Source organism: Anomaloglossus baeobatrachus, chromosome 5 (assembly GCF_048569485.1).
Source record: "Anomaloglossus baeobatrachus isolate aAnoBae1 chromosome 5, aAnoBae1.hap1, whole genome shotgun sequence".
Classification (NCBI taxonomy): Eukaryota; Metazoa; Chordata; class Amphibia; order Anura; family Aromobatidae; genus Anomaloglossus; species Anomaloglossus baeobatrachus.
The window spans coordinates 581,146,331-581,166,639 of NC_134357.1; the positions used below are offsets into that span (position 1 = coordinate 581,146,331).

At 48.4% G+C, this 20,309-nt stretch overlaps 1 protein-coding gene across 1 annotated transcript in view; it reads right to left on the reverse strand.

Annotated features, from left to right (window-relative positions):
- The window catches only part of LOC142313127 (uncharacterized), a 184,808-nt gene extending 164,707 nt beyond the window's left edge, over window positions 1-20,101 (reverse strand). The window contains exons 1-4 of the mRNA XM_075352113.1: window positions 19,645-20,101; window positions 19,464-19,561; window positions 5,240-5,389; window positions 4,529-4,664 (exon numbers count right to left, since the gene is read on the reverse strand). Coding sequence (XP_075208228.1) covers window positions 4,529-4,664; window positions 5,240-5,389; window positions 19,464-19,561; window positions 19,645-19,777 — 517 coding nt within the window. The 5' untranslated portion in view covers window positions 19,778-20,101. The remainder of the gene's footprint in view (window positions 1-4,528; window positions 4,665-5,239; window positions 5,390-19,463; window positions 19,562-19,644) is intronic.
- Between the last annotated feature and the right edge of the window lie 208 nt (window positions 20,102-20,309).

Sequence of the window (20,309 nt, forward strand, 5' to 3'; positions counted from 1 at the left end):
AAAGAGACACCAAGGAAAAAATTGTGAAAACATACCCTGCTGTAACTAAATAAAAGCATAGTGCATATAAACATAGGGTACTTAGTAAACACTGTTTTGGTCAAAAAAAAGCATAAAGCTATCCCACCAAACGTCAAGGTGTACCCAGTTGGGATAGTACCTACACTCTCTAATATTAAAACCTTACCATAGGTCTAAAATAGGCCTCAATGTGGCTAAAGGCCCAGTCACACTAAACAACTTACCAGCGATCTCCACAACGATACAACCTGATAGGGATCGCTGGTAAGTTCCTAGGAGGTCGCTGGTCAGATGTCACACTAAGTGACGCTCCAGCGATCCCACCCGCAACCTGACCTGGCAGGGATCGCTGGAGCGTCGTGGAAGCATGCTGCGCTTGGTAACTAAGGTAAATATCGGGTAACCAACCCGATATTTACCTTGGTTACCAGCGCACACCGCTTGGTGGAGGCTCCCTTCACTCCTAGTTACAGTACACATCGGGTTAATTACCCGATGTGTACTGCAGCTACATGTGCACAGAGCAGGGAGCCGCGCACACTGCTTAGCGCTGGCTCCCTGCTCTCCTAGCTACAGTAGACATGGGGTTAATTACCCGATGTGTACTGCAGCCACATGTGCAGAGAGCAGGAGCCGGCACTGACAGCTGAGAGCGGCGGAGGCTGGTAACGAAGGTAAATATCGGGTAACCAAGGAAAGGGCTTCTTGGTTACCCGATGTTTACTGTGGTTACCAGCATCCGCAGAAGCCAGCTCCTGCTCCTGCACATTTAGTTGTTGCTCTGTCGCTGTCACACACAGCGATGTGCGCTTCACAGCAGGAGAGCAACAACTAAAAAATGGTCCAGGACATTCAGCAACAACCAACGACCTCACAGCAGGGCCCAGGTTGTTGCTGGATGTCACACTAAGCAACATCGCTAGCAACGTCACAAAAGTTGTTCCTTACCAGCGATGTTGCTAGCGATGTTGCTTAGTGTGACATGGTCTTAAGGGTTGAGAGTGACCGGGTCCCAACAGGTCACACAGTCAGGGGATGCACAGAATGAAATGCCCAGCTCACTGAGAAAGGGCCCTGTTTGTACTGAATACAAAAAAAATACATAAAAACAAAAAAGTGAGCACAATATATAATTTTATGAAAATAAATGATTTTAAAAAATGATGTAGCGCTCAACTATATTTTTGATACTCGGCGCAGATGAAAGCGGACAGCTACGGGCTGCCACCTTCACCCCATCTGCCTGGCTTTGCCTGACTGGCAATCAAAATACAGGGAAGCCCATTATTATTATTTTTTTAATTATTTAAAAAAATAATAATAAAAAAAAAAAAAATGCGTGGGCTCCCGCTGTATTTTGATCGCCAGTAAAGTACAGCCAGTCAGCTGGGGGCTGGGATTCTCTGCAGTCCGTACCCGCCCCTGGAAATGGCTCATTGTTCCTTAGCGCCTTTTCCAGGCGCTTTACCCGGATCATCCAGTGGCCCTAGTGGTGGTGGCACGCTGGGTAATAAAGGGGTTAATACCAGCTTTGTATTCTCAGATGGTACTAAGTCCGAAATTCATGGTTTCACGCCAAATTAGACATGGCCACCATGAATTTCTAATAAACAGAAAAAAAATACAACAGAATTTTTTTTTATTAGAAATATAAAAAAAAAAAAAATTTAGAGACTCCATCTTTATAATAAAAAAATCCTTAGTCCGACGTAATCCACAGGTAGAGCATTGTCAGCTTCATCACTCTTTACAGACACAGTCTATACACAGTGAGAAGCAGAGAGCATTGCCAGCTCTGCTAAATCGCTCTGTACAGAGCAAGAAGCAGGCTGACAGTGAGGGGATGATTGCACTTGCGTCTCGCATGGGCATAACCCCGCACGGACTGATCTCACGACAGGAGCGCTTCAGCTGCATGGAAACACAAGCAGCAGACCCGCTGCTGTCTTGAGATTGAGCGCTGTGATGCGATGCGACACTCACACAGTCACAGTCAAAGTTCAATCGAGTCTATGAGCCATGGACTCGGGTGAACCCTGACATCACCGCGAACACGGCCGAAAACAGCCAAGTGACGAGCAGTGCAGTGAATACCCTCGGAAGTTAAGAGGACCTTTGAAAACGTCATAGTCATGTGACCAGTAAGTATGATCATAAAGTTTTTTATTTTAATAATGTGCTTTCTTTTTACAGCCCCTGGTCCCGATCTGGACCGATCTGTAACACAAGCTTTCCAGGAAAGTTTGTGATTGGGATCGTGCACACGATCACTATGTGATCGGTACGATCTCCGATCTTTACAAATCGGGATCTCCCATCCCTATCTAAGAGTTACATCTTCGTTAATTTGAATCTCCCATTACTAGCACCAGTTCTCTGGAATGTGCTACAGTAAATAATCTGATTGATTGTCACAATGTGGCTGCAGGATAATGAGGGACAGGGGGCTACTATACTGTCCCTCACGCTAGGGGACCCTAAACTGTTTCTAACCTCTTGATTACCCCTGAATATGGAGATGCCTGAGTCCCATGCCTTACTATTCTTCTGACTAGATCTAATCTGTTATCCCCCAGGGAAGGAAGGGGCAGGAATAGAATGAAAACAAATATTAACACAGACAGACAGGACACATTGCAAACTCACAGAAATAAACAGTGAGAGAGTAAGGAGAAAAGCAAGAGCAGAAAGGCAGCAACAAAAACACAACAAGGGTTAAAACCACAACAGCTCACAGCAATAATACAAAACAACCACCCATAAGTCTGGATCTCAACACCTCACCAGACCAGTATAGGTAACCAATACCTGGCATTAATGAAATAGTCCAGCCAGCATATACAGAAAGGGAGTGATAGATACTTTCTCCTCTACAGCATGTGATCAAAGACATTAACAAGCAGCCCAGCAGAGAATAACTCTTGCTAGCCTGCCCAAGCCTGTAGTTTAAAGCCTGCGTCTCCCTGCACTGCTCACAGACATCACAGCAGTTAACATGCAGAGTACCAGAATCTATCATTTCCACAGATCCTGACGCCGCCATGACAGTTGGCAAAACCTGCAAAAATCTCCTTGTAACATTGATCCACAACATAGACAATTTCAAAGAAATTCTTTTTCAAAGACTAACATAAAATAGTTAGAGACAGATACCGGATATTTAACGGGATTGGCCGAGACTATAACGTTGATGGCCTAACCTTAGGCTTTGTAACCAAAGCAAGTAGCAGGGTCTTGCAGATAAACATTAGTACTCCAATTCATCAATACCGGCAATGGACACTGACAAATGACACCAGGGACTGGAGTGAGATTTCTGGCATAGGGAACGCTGCAGTTTGTTATGAATTAGAGAAGCGGTGGCATCACACCCTTCTTCTGGCCAAGCTCTGCCCATTTTGGCAAAGCTGGTTAAAATTGGCATGAACACGCGGACGCGCACACACACACACACACACACACACACGCGCACACACGCACACACACACACACCGACCCACCTACCCACCCACCAGCCTTTGGTCACATGACGTTATGTCAAAAAGGTCCTTAAGCAGTCCTATAATTGGCATATAAACACTGGGGCCGCTAGGAGAATGGGGGTTCTTGTCCAGTTTGCTCTCCCTTTCCCCTAATGCCAGTCCTGCATGCCAGACTGTCTTCTGGTCAGTTCATTTAGACTCCTGCAATTAAGATACCTTTGGTTACATCATGTCACATGACTTTGAAGCCAACAAAGGTCCTTAAACAATAAACCTCAGAATACAACTGATGGGGACCCTAAGGCTATGTGCGCACGTTGCGTAAATACATGCAGTTACGCTGCACTTTGTAGCGCAGCGTAACTGCATGCGTCCTGCGTCCCCTGCACAGTCCATGGAGATTGTGCAGGGGCCGTGCGCACGTGGCGTTTTAGAGCGCAGCGCTTCGGCTGCTGCCGAAGCGCTGCGTTCTAAGAAGTGACATGTCACTTCTTCCGTGCGCTTTGCCGGCAGCTCCTGCTCTGTCTATGGCAGGAGCTGCAGGCAGAGCGCATGGAATCGGCTTTTTTTTTTTTCACTACGGACATTTCTGCAGCGATTTAAAGCGCACATGTGCTCTTCAGATCGCTGCAGAAATTTCTGCAGTGACTGTACGCAACGTGCGCACATAGCCTAAGAGAGTGGATTTCCTAAGAAATTGCACAGCTTGACTCTCCCAACGCTGGCCCTGACTGTAACTAGGTCTTATTTTTTGGAGTAGGGCTTATATTTCAAGTATTCTCTTAAAATCCCATAAAATCATGCTAGGTCTTATTTTCGGTGCAGGTCGTATTTTCGGGGAAACCGGGTATTCATGAACCCTCTGCAGGTCTTTGAGTTGCCCTCATAACAACATAGAGAAGGGACTAGAAACAAACAGCAGAAGAAGCAGAAGCAAAGAAAATACAGCTGAAAAAACAAAGCAGAAAGTCTAAAAATGTAAACACAAAATTAGTGCAGAAAGTGCATGAGTAGATATCTCTTACTGGATAGAGCTGGAGGAAACACATCCTGAGGAACATCGGGGTCTTCTTGTTTACAGTCCTGTGGGAGAAGAGGACGGGGACATCTCTCTGGTGTTGTCCTCTTACTGGATAGAACTGGAGGAGACACATACAGGGACTGAATTCATTCCTTACATACAGATAATTATAGGCCATGTGTATTTAGTCCTGTCTATTACCTGGTGATGTGAGGGGCTGGGGAACCGCCATCATGACGTCCTTGTACAGCTCTTTGTGTCCTTCTAAATACTCCCACTCCTCCATGGAGAAATAGACGGTGACGTCCTGACACCTTATAGGAACCTGACACATACAATGATACCGTCACCCCCGATCCCTTCATAGCGTTACTGTATAATGTCCCAGCATTCCCAGCAGTGTCACCTCTCCAGTCAGCAGCTCAATCATCTTGTAGGTGAGTTCTAGGATCTTCTGGTCATTGATGTCCTCATGTATCGGGGGGTGAGGTGGAGGCCCCGTGATTGGGCTCAGGGGTCTTCCCCATCCCTCAGACACAGGGGCCTGACAGCGCTCACTAGAGGTCTTCTTCACTACTGTGTAATCCTGGTTATGGAGAGACACAGTAATAAATCTCACTCCAGACATTTCCAGAGTCCTCACCTCTCCAGTTCTGTCCATCTGTTATTCCCATAGATAAGAATGATGTAATGTGACGTCATCAGAATCTCTCACCTCTCCAGTAAGCCGGAAGAGGATCTCTAGGGTGAGGTGTAATATCCTCTCCGCCATCTTGTCCCTGTCCATATCCATCCTTGATGGGTCAATCAGGAGAATTCTCTTATATAGAAGATCTCCACTGAGAGGATCCAATATTGTAGGGACCTGAATGGGGAGAAGATGACAATGTAACATCATACAGAATCCGCTGTAATAATACAATTACTGGAGATAACCGTTCACTAGATAGGGATGATTGACGCACTGCCATGAGGAGTCTAGACTAACTCTGCTGACTCATTACAGTGAATGGAGCCTTTGAGGGTTTCTTCTGAATCATGTCATTTGAAGAATTACATGTAGACCTGTCATGCTAATAGGTTGAGGAGAAGGGACGTAGCCTCACTGCGCCCTGAACCAGGCTTACCCGGAGGGGCATGATTAAGTGCCTACTCAGTCATCACCAGAGCCTCTGTAATTGGACTTTGCTGACAGTAGGCACCAGTTATCATAGTATCATAGTATCATAGTTTTTAAGGTTGAAGGGAGACTCTAAGGCGGGCTTTGCACACTGCGACATCGCAGCCCGATGCTGCGATGCCGAGTGCGATAGTGCCCGCCCCCGTCGCAGCAGCGATATGTGGTGATAGCTGGCGTAGCGAAAATTATCGCTACGCCAGCTTCACACACACACTCACCTGCCGTGCGACGTCCCTGTGGCCGGCGGCCCGCCTCCTTGTTAAGGGGGCGGGTCGTGCGGCGTCACTGTGACGTCACACGGCAGGCGGCCAATCGGAGCGGAGGGGCGGAGATGAGCAGGATGTAAACATCCTGCCCATCTCTTTCCTTCCGCATATCCTACGGAAGCCGCAGTGAGGCCGGTAGGAGATGTTCCTCGCTCCTGCGGCTTCACACACAGCGATGTGTGCTGCCGCAGGAGCGAGGAACAACATCGGACCGTCGCGTCAGCGTAATCATGGATTACGCCGACGCTGCACCGATGATACGATTACGACGCTTTTGCGCTCGTTAATCGTATCATCTAGGCTTTACACACTGCGATGTCGCATGCGATGCCGGAAGTGCGTCATTTTCAATTTGACCCCACCGACATCGCACCTGCGATGTCGCAGTGTGCAAAGCCCGCCTAAGTCCATCTAGTTCAACCCGTAGCCTAACATGTTGATCCAGAGGAAGGCAAAAAAAACCCCAATGTGGCAAACAAGTTCCAATGGGGAAAAAAATTCCTTCCTGACTCCACATCCGGCAATCAGACTAGTTCCCTGGATCAATACCCTGTCATAAAATCTAATATACATAACTGGTAATATTAAATTTTTCAAGAAAGGCATCCAGGCTCTGCTTAAATGTTAGTAGTGAATCACTCATTACAACATCATGCGACAGAGAGTTCCATAGTCTCACTGCTCGTACAGTAAAGAATCCTCGTCTGTGATTATGATTAAACCTTCTTTCTTCAAGACGTAGCGGATGCCCCCATGTTCCAGTCGCAGGCCTAGGTGTAAAAAGATCTTTGGAAAGGTCTCTGTACTGTCCCCTCATATATTTATACATTGTGATTAGATCCCCCCTAAGCCTTCGTTTTTCCAAACTAAATAACCCCAAGTTTAATAACCTGTCTTGGTATTGCAGCCCACCCATTCCTCTAATAATCTTGGTCGCTCTTCTCTGCACCCTCTCCAGTTCAGCTATGTCCTTCTTATATATCGGTGACCAGAATTGTACACAGTATTCTAAGTGCGGTCGCACTAGTGACTTGTACAGAGGTAGAACTATATTTTTTTCATGAACACTTCTACCTCTTTTAATACATCCCATTATTTTATTAGCCCTGGCAGCAGCTGCCTGACACTGTCCACTAAAGTGAAGTTTACCATCCACCCATACACCCAAGTCTTTTTCTGTGTCTGTTTTACCCAGTGTTCTACAATTAAGTACATAGTCATAAATGTTATTTCCTCTACCCAAGTGCATGACCTTACATTTATCTACATTAAACTTCAATTGCCACTTCTCAGCCCAATCCTCCAATTTACATAAATCTCCCTGTAATATAAAATTATCCTCCTCTGTATTGATTACCCTGCAGAGTTTAGTATCATCTGCAAATATTGAAATTCTACTCCGCATGCCCCCAACAAGGTCATTTATAAATATGTTGAAAAGAAGCGGGCCCAATACTGACCCCTGTGGTACCCCACTATGAACTGAGACCCAGTCCGAGTACGTACCATTAATAACCACCCTTTGTTTCCTATCACTGAGCCAGTTTTTAACCCAGTTACACATATTTTCCCCTATCCCCATTATTCTCATTTTATTTACCAACCTTTTGTGTGGCACCGTATCAAAAGCTTTTGAAAAGTCCATATACACAACATCCACTGCATTTCCCTGGTCCAGACTTGAACTTACCTCTTCATAGAAGCCGATCAAATTAGTTTGACAGGATCGATCCCTCATAAACCCATGTTGATACTCTGTCATAAGGTTATTTTTCTTGAGATACTCCAGTATAGCATCTCTCAAGAAACCCTCAAGGATTTTACCAACCGTAGAGGTTAAACTTACCGGCCTATAATTTCCCGGCTCAGTTTTTGTCCCCTTTTTGAATATTGGCACCACATTTGCTATGCGCCAGTCTTGCGGTACCGACCCTGTTATTAAGGAATCTGAGAAGATTAAAAATAATGGTCTATCTATCACAGAACTCAATTCCTGTAGTACTCTGGGGTGTATGCCATCCGGGCCCGGAGATTTGTCAACCTTAGTGATTTCGAGGCGGCGGCGTACTTCCTGCTGGGTTAAGCAGGTAATATTCAAGGGTGAATTTATGGTACCACTGGTCATGTCATCTGCCATGGCATTTTCTTGTATAAAAACCGTAGAAAAAAAGTCATTCAGCAGGTTGGCTTTACCCTCATCCCCTTCCACCATTTCACCAAGACTATTTTTAAGGGGGCCAACACTATCGCTTTTCAGTTTTTTACTGTTTATGTAGTTAAAGAATATTTTAGGATTATTTTTACTTTCTCTCGCAATGAGTCTCTCTGTCTCAAACTTAGCTAACTTAATTTGCTTTTTACATATTTTATTTAATTTTCTATAATTATATAATGCCTCATCACTACCTACCCTCTTTAATTCTTTTAAGGCTTTCTGTTTTTCTTTTATTGCTTCCCTTACAGCTCTATTTAGCCATAGGGGTTTCCTTCTATTTCTAGCATGTTTGTTCCCATAGGGTATATTTTCTGCACAAGCCCTATTCAGGATGCTCATAAAAGTCTCCCATTTGCTTTGTGTACTTTTATTACTTAGTACATCATCCCAGTTTATTGCACTAAGATCATCTCTCAACCGTTTAAAATTTGCTTTCCTGAAGTTTAGTGTCCTTGTAGCCCCTCTACTAGACATCTTACTAAAGAATACATGAAAACTTATTATTTTGTGATCACTCTTCCCCAAGTAACCCCCAACTTGTATATTTGATATGCGGTCTGGCCTATTGGTTAGTACAAGGTCAAGTAGTGCTCCCCCTCTTGTGGGGTCCTGTACCATTTGTGAAAGGTAATTATCTTTCATTGTTATCAAAAATCTATTTCCTTTGCTGGAACTGCAAGTTTCTGTTCCCCAATTTATATCAGGATAGTTAAAGTCCCCCATAATAATTACCTCTCCGAGACTCGCTGCTTTATCAATTTGCTTTATGAGGAGATTCTCTACCTCTTCCATAATATTTGGTGTCTTATAACACACCCCTATCAGTATTTTATTATTCATTCTCCCCCCCCTTATTTCCACCCATAGGGACTCTACATTCTCAGTACCCTCACATATGTTGTCACGCAGGATGGGTTTTAAGGATGATTTTACATATAGACACACACCTCCCCCTCGCTTATTTGTACGGTCATTCCTGAATAGGCTATAACCCTGTAAATTAACAGCCCAGTCATAGCTCTCATCCAGCCATGTCTCTGATATCCCCACTATATCATAATTTTCTTCCAACAATATTAATTCTAATTCCTCCACCTTATTTGTGAGGCTTCGGGCATTAGTGTACATGCACGTTACGTATGACTCTGTACCTGTATTCCTGCTTACTGTATTAACTGTCCTAACCCTTCCCCCCGTACCACCCCCAATTTCATTACTTGTGCCCTGGTCACTATCTGCACTACATTCTCCTTCTATAAAGTGAATACCCTCGCCCCCCATTCCTAGTTTAAACACTCCTCCAACCTTCTAGCCATTTTCTGCCCCAGCAGAGCTGCACCTTCCCCATTAAGATGCAGCCCATCCCTAGCATAGAATCTGTAGCCAACTGAAAAGTCGGCCCAATTCTCCAGGAACCCAAAACCCTCTTTCCTACACCAATTCCTGAGCCACCTGTTAACCTCCAAGATCTCTCTTTGCCTCTCTGGTGTGGCTCGTGGCACAGGTAGTATTTCCGAAAATACCACCTTTGAGGTCCATGCTTTAAGCTTACAACCTAATTCCCTGAAATCATCTTTAAGGACCTTCCACCTACCTCTAACTTTGTCATTTGTGCCAATGTGTACAATGACCGCTGGGTCCTCCCCAGCCCCTCCCAGTAATCTGTCAACCCGATGAGCGATGTGCCGAACTCGAGCGCCAGGAAGACAACACACTGTTCGGCGATCCCTGTCTTTGTGACAGATTGCCCTATCTGTCCCGCTAATAATTGAGTCCCCCACTACCAGTACCTGTCTTGCCTGCCCTGCACTCCTATTCCCCCCCTTACTGGAGCAGACACTCCTCTGGCGTTCAGAGGTCATGCCTTGCTGCAGCAATGCTACCCCTGTAATGACATCCCCCTCATCTGCCAAGTTTGCAAACCTATTGGGGTGTGTCAGTTCAGGACTAGCCTTCCTAGCACTTTTCCCTTTACCCCCCTTTCTAACTGTCACCCAGCTACCTACCTCACCGTCCTGCCGCTCCCTACTACGATCCTCCCCCACATCTGACCCAGCAAGCTGCTGCTCAGTGAGCAGCAAACTCCTTTCCTCATTGCTAATGCATCTCAGAGTTGCCAGCTGCTCATTTAGATCCAGTATCTGGGCTTCCAAATGTGCAACTTGCTCACATCTCGAACAACAGTATGCACCCTCGAACGGCTTTTCAAGGACTGCATACATGAGACAAGATGTACACTGGATCGCATTAGCAATAGTGGAGCACATTTTCTAATGGGGATAGCACTAAACAAATGTTAAGTAATTAAACAACTAAATACAAACAATTCTACTCACACTTACTTTTGCTCACACTTTGCTCACTCACGCTCACAATGAAGAAGACAGGCTAAAATTCGCGCGCCGCTAGGCGCGCAGTTTTCAGAAGTCTTCCTTCCGGCTGTAACGGCCAAAACCCGGTTCTCCTTGAGCTCGCGGTGACTCTTCACTTATCCCAGAAGGCACTGGGAATATGCAAATTATCCTCGCAAGACTCCTTCCCTGGCTTTATCAATGTGTTCCACCAACAGGCTGTGTATCATGAGAAAGATGGGGTGGGAACCACTGCCTCTAGAGAAGAACAGGAAGGATAAACCCTGTCACTTACTCTGAGCAACCCTGAGCTCCCCGATGTCCCAAGACAGGTTCTTTCACGTCGTGCAACAATCACGTGTCTTACCTAACCAACAACCGTGTCTAGTGAGCAGGGCAGGAGGAACACTAGTCCTCCTTTATGATAATGACACAAAAGGAAAACAACAGACAAAGGAAAAAGAAACTGCATTCCCAAATAACAAGTGGTAAAAGGGGGGGATGCAAGGGGGTGAATCCTGGCCAGAGATGTGAGAAGCAGCTAAGAAGAGAGCTCCTGGAACTGCCGATTATCCTGACCTCCCTTGAGCCGTGGCGAGGACAAAAATCATCCGTGCAGCAACCAGAGACCACCCTGAACTTACTGCACAGCTTGGACGGAGGTTACATGGCTGGGGGGACGAGCAGGAGGCAGAAGGAGGCGGCAACAGGAATGGAAGGTACTGCACAAAATGGTAGTGGGACACAGACACCAGCCTCCAAAGCAGCTAGAGCTGCAGCAACTCATGCAGCTGAAAAACTATCTGAGTATGCCAGGGGCACAGAATGCAGGGCTCCCACGGTGCACAGGGATGAAAGAGTTAAACTGGGGAGCTCCAGGCAGCACAGCCCTCACAATGCAGTGGAGGAGGAAGGAGGAAATAGTGCAGACTCATTATTACAGCAAGGCTTGCAGGACAAGCTGGAGCTCCCTGCATCCATGCATAATAAATGTCCACATGAGCCTGCCACAACTTTGCAGGGTGCTGAGCCCACTCTGAAAGACGTGCTTGCAGCTATAGCTCAAAATAGGGAACAGATAGCTTCTTACCTGAAAGACGTCCCCTTGCCCTCAATTTCAGATGAGGACAGGGTATACCTAAACAGTCCACTCACACTGGAAGAGTTGCATTTAGCGGTATCCTCCATGCCCAATAATAAGTCACCGGGTTCAGATGGGATCCCCACAGAGATATACAAAAAGTTTGGAGACATCCTGCTCCCCCAGCTGCTGTCGACCTTCCAGCAAGCAGCCAAAAATGGCTCCTTGCCCCAGTCAATGCGAGAAGCAGTGATAGTTGTCATACCTAAACCTGGCAAGGATCCCCTCATCCCTGACTCTTATAGACCTACCGTGTTTCCCCGATAGTAAGACACCCCCGATAGTAAGACGTCGTGGGGGTTTTGGGGGGGGGGTGTCGGCTAATGTAAGACGTTCCCCCGAAAGTAAGACATAGTAAACGAAAAGCGTTATTTATTTATTTTTTTTTCTCCTTTACAGTACCGGCAGCCGACTATTGTCAACGATCAGCTGATCGCTCCCAATAGCCGGCGGCCGAGCGCTCTCACATGCCGGCGGCCGAGCGCTCAGCTGAGCGCCCTGACATGCACGGCGGCCGAGCGCTCAGCCGAGCGCCCTGACATGCCGGCGGCCGAGCGCCCAGCTGAGAGCCGTCACATGCCGGCGGTCGGGCTCCCAGCCGAGCGCCCTGACATGCCGGCGGCCGAGCGCCCAGCTGAGCGCCCTGACATGCCGGCGGTCGGGCGCCCAGCTGAGCGCCCTGACATGCCGGCGGTCGGGCGCCCAGCCGAGCGCCCTGACATGCCGGCGGTCGGGCGCCCAGCCGAGTGCCCTGACATGCCGGCGGCCGAGCGCTCAGCCGAGCGCCCTGACATGCCGGTGGCCGAGCGCTCAGCCGAGCGCCCTGACATGCCGGCGGCCGAGTGCTCAGCCGAGCGCCCTGACATGCCGGCGGCCGAGCGCTCAGCTGAGCGCCCTGACATGCCGGCGGCCGAGCGCTCAGCCGAGCGCCCTGACATGCCAGCGGCCGAGCGCTCAGCCGAGCGCCCTGACATGCCGGCGGCCGAGCGCTCAGCCGAGCGCCCTGACATGCCGGCGGCCGAGTGCTCAGCCGAGCGCCCTGACCTGCCGGCGGCCGAGCGCTCAGCCGAGCGCCCTGACATGCTGGCGGCCTAGCGCCCAGCCGAGCGCCCTGACATGCCAGCGGCCGAGCGCTCAGCTGAGCACCCTGACATGCACGGCGGCCGAGCGCTCAGCCGAGCGCCCTGACATGCCGGCGGCCGAGCGCCCAGCTGAGAGCCGTCACATGCCGGTGGTCGGGCTCCCAGCTGAGCGCCCTGACATGCCGGCGGCCGAGCGCCCAGCTGAGTGCCCTGACATGCCGGCGGCCGAGCGCTCAGCCGAGCGCCCTGATATGCCGGCGGCCGAGCGCTCAGCCGAGCGCCCTGACATGCCGGCGGCCGAGTGCTCAGCTGAGCGCCCTGACATGCCGGCGGCCGAGCGCTCAGCTGAGCGCCCTGACATGCCGGCGGCCGAGCGCTCAGCCGAGCGCCCTGACATGCCGGCGGCCGAGCGCTCAGCCGAGCGCCCTGACATGCCAGCGGCCGAGCGCTCAGCTGAGCGCCCTGACATGCCGGCGGCCGAGCGCCCAGCTGAGAGCCGTCACATGCCGGCGGTCGGGCACCCAGCCGAGCGCCCTGACATGCCGGCGGCCGAACGCTCAGCCGAGCGCCCTGACATGCCGGCGGCCGAGCGCTCAGCTGAGAGCTGTCACATGCTGGCGGTCGGGCGCCCAGCTGAGCGCCCTGACATGCCGGCGGCCGAGCGCTCAGCCGAGCGCCCTGACATGCCGGCGGCCGAGCGCTCAGCCGAGCGCCCTGACATGCCGGCGGCCGAGCGCTCAGCCGAGCGCCCTGACATGCCGGCGGCCGAGCGCTCAGCCGAGCGCCCTGACATGCCGGCGGCCGAGTGCTCAGCCGAGCGCCCTGACCTGCCGGCGGCCGAGCGCTCAGCCGAGCGCCCTGACATGCTGGCGGCCAAGCGCCCAGCTGAGAGCCGTCACATGCCGGCGGTCGGGCACCCAGCCGAGCGCCCTGACATGCCAGCAGCCGAGCGCTCAGCCGAGCGCCCTGACATGCCGGCGGCCGAGCGCTCAGCTGAGAGCTGTCACATGCCGGCGGTCGGGCGCCCAGCTGAGTGCCCTGACATGCCGGCGGCTGAGCGCCCAGCTGAGCGCCCTGACATGCCGGCGGCCGAGCGCTCAGCTGAGAGCTGTCACATGCCGGCGGTCGGGCGCTCAGCCGAACGCTCGGCCACCGAGAAATGTTGCAGTAATGTTGTCCGTGGTCCATCAGGACCACGGACAACATACAAAAACACGCAGCCTCAGTGCCCTCATGTGCAGCAATCGCAGCAAGTCCCCATACGGTACATTGCATGGAGACTTGCTGCGATTGCTGTGGGATTTTTTTTCCAATATAAGACATACCCCGAAAGTAAGACATAGTGGGACTTTTGGGGGTAAAAAGAATGTAAGACACTGTCTTACTTTCGGGGAAACACGGTATCTCTCTGTTACCTACAGATATCAAAATAATAGCTAAAGTACTAGCTTCCAGACTTAATAAGGTTATACTTTCACTAATCCATTCGGACCAGTCGGGTTTCATGCTTTCCAGATCAATGGCAGTGAATATACGACGGTTACACCTCAACTTACAATTGCCAGTTGATAACTCAGGGGATAGAGTAATTTGCTCCCTAGACGCCACTAAGGCTTTTGACTCTATTGAGTGGGAGCTTCTCTGGGCAGTACTTGACAGATTTGGACTGGGGAGGGACTTTATTTTCTGGGTAAGACTTCTATATAATAACCCTACTGCTAGGATCAAAGTTAATGGATGCCTTACTTCTCCTTTCCACCTAGGTAGCGGCACCCGCCAGGGATGCCCGCTATCGCCCTTACTATTTGCTCTGGCCGTTGAGCCTATGGCGGCAATGGTTAGATCCAATCCAGACATAACAGGGTTAAGGAGGGGTGGTCAGGAGGAAAAAATAGCGTTGTACGCAGATGATACACTCCTTTTTCTGGCCAATGCAACATCATCACTGCCAAGAGCAATGGGGGTTATACAAGAATTTGGGAAGTACTCAGGTCTATCAATGAACTGGGAAAAGTCTGTATTACTTCCGGTGGATGGAATCACAAACTCACTTAACTACGTACACTCGGGCCTCCAGGTTGTTGCCCAGTTTAAATATTTGGGGATAATAGTCACCACTCGTGTTGAGGATTATGAGAATCTCAACCTAACCCCTATTCTGTCGAAATTTAAGGATGAGAAGGAAGTCTGGTCTCGCCTGCCCTTCTCAGCAGTTGGCCGCACTAACTTGATCAAAATGATCTGGATGCACCAACTATTATACAAGCTACACAACTCTCCACAATGGATCCCACAAAGATTTTTCCATAAGGTAAATGCATTATTCCGGGAATTGATCTGGAGCGGAAAGATGCCGCGCATTAGGCTCGAGACCCTGCAGAGGGATAAAAGTAGTGGAGGTCTGGCGGTACCCAATCCATGGGTTTACTATTTGGCGGCTCAGCTTCAGCACATTAGGGGATGGGAGGACCCTGGAGGTGGGGGGGGGGGGATCACAGTATATGATTCTACAAAAATATTTTCACTCCACTAGTCTATACGAGGTTCTTGAGGCAGGAGGCTTCGGAGCTGCTGCTAATAGTTGCCCAACCCTACTACTAATCCAAAAACTTTGGGATAAAACTAAAAAACTACAAGACATTCAGGGAATTTCACAATACACCTCTATATGGAAAACTCCATGGTTACCTAACTTGCATCATTTAGAGGGGTTTGGGAGCTGGGCTTTGAGAGGGATAAATAGATTCACCCATATTGTGGAGGGGGGGAAACTCAGAGGCTTCCCTCAGTTGCAAGCGGAGTTTGGGATCCAGAATTTGGAGTTTTATAAGTACTTGCAACTGAGACATGCCTATCAGGCAGAAATCTCTATTACGGACAGAGCATTGGAGCAGAACAAAGTCATGCAACGCATAGCAACCTCTAGAGGCTCAGCGGCAGTGATCTCTCGTTTATATTGGGAGCTATTATATTTGGTCCACCGGAACTTTCCAGTAAACGCAAAAGAAAAATGGGAACGAGCTATAGGACCTATTCAGGACAACCAATGGGTAGAAATTTTAGAAAGAATTCCTAGTCTATCATTGGGGGAGGCATACAGACTGTCACACCTGTACGTTATTCACCAAGTATATCGCACTCCTAGATTCCTGTTTGATATCGGAGTCAGAACTGACCCCTTCTGCCCGCGATGCAAAATATGTTCCGGAGATCTATTACATATGATGTGGTCGTGTCCTGATATTGAACATTACTGGAGAGAGGTGACAGAGATAATCGATAGAGTATATACGATAGAGACGAGCTCAACTCCCTTTGTATGTATTCTGGGATACGTGGAGGATTTACCTTTGAAGGAGGAGGGCAAAGTGGCCGTATCTAGACTATTATATATTGCCAGGAAACTAATCGCTCAACACTGGATCTCGGACCACAGTCCTACAATATCTGAATATGTCAAAAAAGTTAATTGGGTGATAAATGTGGAGAAAAGTATATACCGGAAAAGAAATGGCGTCATCAAATTTGAAAAAATATGGGCACGATGGATAGACGGGTCAGGGTTGGCTTCGAGGGAACTGATTAGGTTTAGATTGGGCTTACTCTAAATTGATAACAAGGGGCAAAGGTCGAGAAATTTCTGCAGAACTTATCTATAATGATGACGGAGGTTTGGGGAGAAGAGAGAGCATGGGAACAGGTTAGATTCTTCATCAAAAATGACATTCAAATGTGTACAATGCCAAACAAAGCAAAAACTCAAAGAAAAACAAAAGTCTAATTGGATTAATTGATAAATGTAATAATGGTACTTAAGAACTTTTGTCTAGGAATGTGTGGAGCTGCAGATTTAACATTATCTCTCCTTTCTACAAGACTGTTTAATGTTTGTTGGGGAGGGGAGGGTTGGGAGGGGGGTAGCGGCTGGGTAGCCTCCAATGTTTATTTGGTTGTAACTTGTAAAACTTTAATAAAACCATTTAATTTAAAAAAAACAATTTACAAGACCATTTACAGCTTCCTACATTACAGAACTGCAATGTATCCGTAACACAATGTCTGCTGTATGGTGGAGCTGGTGGGAATCTGATGGTTTGTGCAGACACAGACCTGAATGGACGAGTCTCCTCCGATTTACAGAAGGCACTAGAGGATGCTGGGATTATTCTCACACGCAGATTCAGTCATTGAGAAAGAAAAATCCCCATCTGCACCGCCACATCCACTGAAAGTACATTAGTGTGAACGAGAACTTTAAGGAGGTAATGTAGATCCAAAGTAGTATGCAGAGTTTCACTAGTATGGCAAAAACAAAAAGATTTAAAATGAGTAAGAAACAAAAAAGTGCTCCTGTTTTGCCCCTTACTGGCTTCTGTAGCCCTCAGCGAGTGACGTCACCCAGCTCTCCCTTGTACGCGGTCACTGGAGGAAGTAGTTTTCCGTCCGGAACTCTCCTCCGCGTGTACCGTGTTTCACCACCCATATTAGAGCGCCCACTGCTCCCATCAGATCCACGGTGTCTCTAAGCACACTTCTAAGGAAAATCTGTTCCTGTGTATCCAGCGCTTACACCGCTGACCACCACTGCAAGGCAAGTGACTATACCGGCTTCTCCTGCACCAGGCAGATCTTTAGTCATTTTGTTAAATCTGGAACTAGCCAGACTACCTTTGTATATTTGTATATTTACAGCCTGTTAATCCTCCTTTGGACACCACATCTAATCCAATCTGGGCATTACATATTTGGACACCGAAATCAGACAGCCCCTATATGCCAGGCATTAGGATCACTGTACTATCCTATCTTGTAACAGTATTACCTAATCTTAACCTCCCCCATTCACTGATTTTATTCCCTTAAGGCCCAGTCACACACAACGACTTACCAGCGATCCCGAAAACGATGCGACCTGATAGGGATCGCTGGTAAGTCGCTGGGAGGTTGCTGGTGAGATGTCACACAGTCAGACCTTACCAGCGATGCAGGAACAATACAGGTCGCAGTAGTGACCTGTATAACGATCTCAGCAGTCACTGTGACCCTGTCACACAGTGTAAAACACAGCGATGTGTGCTGCCCAGCAGGATATCGCCTTTGAAGAAAATGGCCTGGACCATTCTGCAACGACTAGAGATCTCACAGCAGGGGCCTGATCGCTGGTAGATGTCACACATAACGAGATCGCTAACGGGATGCGTCACAGAAACCGTGACTCAGCTGCGATCTCGCTAGCGATCTCGTTATGTGTGATGGTACCTTTAGGCAAGATTCAGCCATACACCCTTGTTGCCCTTTCAGAGTCCACTATCTAGGGAACTACAAACCCTATCTCCATCTGGGAACCCAAAAAGCCAAGTTTATATCTATGACCCCACTGTAATCCATTACCCCCTCCCCCTCTCCCCCCCACTTTTTTGTTTCATACTCATTTTAAATCTTTTTGTTTTTGCCATACTAGTGAAACTCTGCATACTACTTTGGCTCTACATTACCTCCTTAAAGATCACTCAATTAACCTCCAAAACTGCAGGTATCCAAAATATTTTTAGTATTTATATATTTATACATATTTTATCCAATTCCCTTCTCACTGTGTTTTCTTTATTAGCGCAGCAGTCATATACATAATCCCGTTTTGTATTTTTACCCTGACAGGTTCACACGGACCCTGTCCACTGCTTGCAGCTTTCAAAATTGTGAGACTAGCTATCTTCTCAATAAACCTCATTTATTTCAGAGTTGATAGAGTTGATACAGCCCCCTTTCATCTTTTTCCGTGAGCACTAGTGTTTTGTTTTAGGGTACTGTCACACTTTAGTGACGCTCCAGCGATCCAACCAGCGATATGACCTGGTCAGGATCGCTGGTGCGTCGCTACATGGTCGCTGGTGAGCTGTCAATCAGGCAGATCTCACCAGCGACCAGTGACCAGCCCCCAGCCAGCAGCGACGCGTGGAAGCGATGATGCGCTTGGTAACTAAGGTAAATATCGGGTAACCAAGCGCTTGGTTACCCGATATTTACCTCTGTTACCAGCGCACACTGCTTAGCGCTGGCTCCCTGCACTCCTAGCCAGAGTACACATCGGGTTAATAAGCAAACCGCTGTGCTTATTTACCCGATCTGTACTCCAGCTACGTGTGCAGAGAGCAGGGAGCCGGCACTGGCAGCCTGAGAGCGGCGGACGCTAGTAACGAAGGTAAATATCAGGTAACCAAGAAAGGGCTTCCCTTGGTTACCCGATATTTACCTTGGTTACAGCTTACCGCAGGCTGCCAGACGCCGGCTCCCTACACATTCAGATCGTTGCTCTCTTGCTGTCACACACAGCGATGTGTGCTTCACAGCGGGAGAGCAACGTCTAAAAAATGAACCAGCACTGTGTGTAAGGAGCAGCGATCTCACAGCAGGGGCCAGATCGCTGCTCAGTGTCACACACAGCGATATCGCTAATGAGGTCACTGGTGCGTCACAAAAACCGTGACTCAGCAGCGATCTCGCTATGTGAGAAGTACCCCTTAAACTGAACGAGAACTAAAAGGAATCAAAGCTCCTATATCTCCTAATCCTGCCATCTCCACCGCTCTCATTACACAAGCATAACACATATAATACTGGAGGATAAAATAAGACTCAGCACAAGACCTTCACAGCCGTCTACACATCATAGGGAGATTTCATGGCACCTTCTCTCCATCTACCTGATGATCCTGAGAAACATCGGGATCTTCTTGTTTATAGTCCTGTGAGAGAAGAGGACGGGGACACCTCTCTGGTGTTGTCCTCTTACTGGATAGAACTGGAGGAGACACATACAGGGACTGAATTCATTCCTTACATACAGATAATTATATGCCGTGTGTATTTAGTCCTGTCTATTACCTGGTGATGTGAGGGGCTTGGGAACCTCCATCATGACGTCCTTGTACAGATCTTTGTGTCCTTCTAAATACTCCCACTCCTCCATGGAGAAATAGACGGTGACGTCCTGACACCTTATAGGAACCTGACACATATAATGATACCGTCACCCCCGATCCCTTCATAGCGTTACTGTATAATGTCCCAGCATTCCCAGCAGTGTCACCTCTCCTGTCAGCAGCTCAATCATCTTGTAGGTGAGTTCTAGGATCTTCTGGTCATTGATGTCCTCATGTATCGGTGGGTGAGGTGGAGGCCCCGTGATTGGGCTCAGGGGTCTTCCCCATCCCTCAGACACAGGGGCCTGACAGCGCTCACTAGAGGTCGTCTTCACTACTGTGTAATCCTGGTTATGGAGAGACACAGTAATAAATCTCACTACAGACATTTCCAGAGTCCTCACCTCTCCAGTTCTGTCCATCTGTTATTCCCATAGATAAGAATGATGTAATGTGACGTCATCAGAATCTCTCACCTCTCCAGTAAGCCGGAAGAGGATCTCTAGGGTGAGGTGTAATATCCTCTCCGCCATCTTGTCCCTGTCCATATCCATCCTTCACGGGGCAATCAGGAGAATTCTCTTCTATAGAATAAGACCACTGAGAGGATCCGATATTATAAGGACC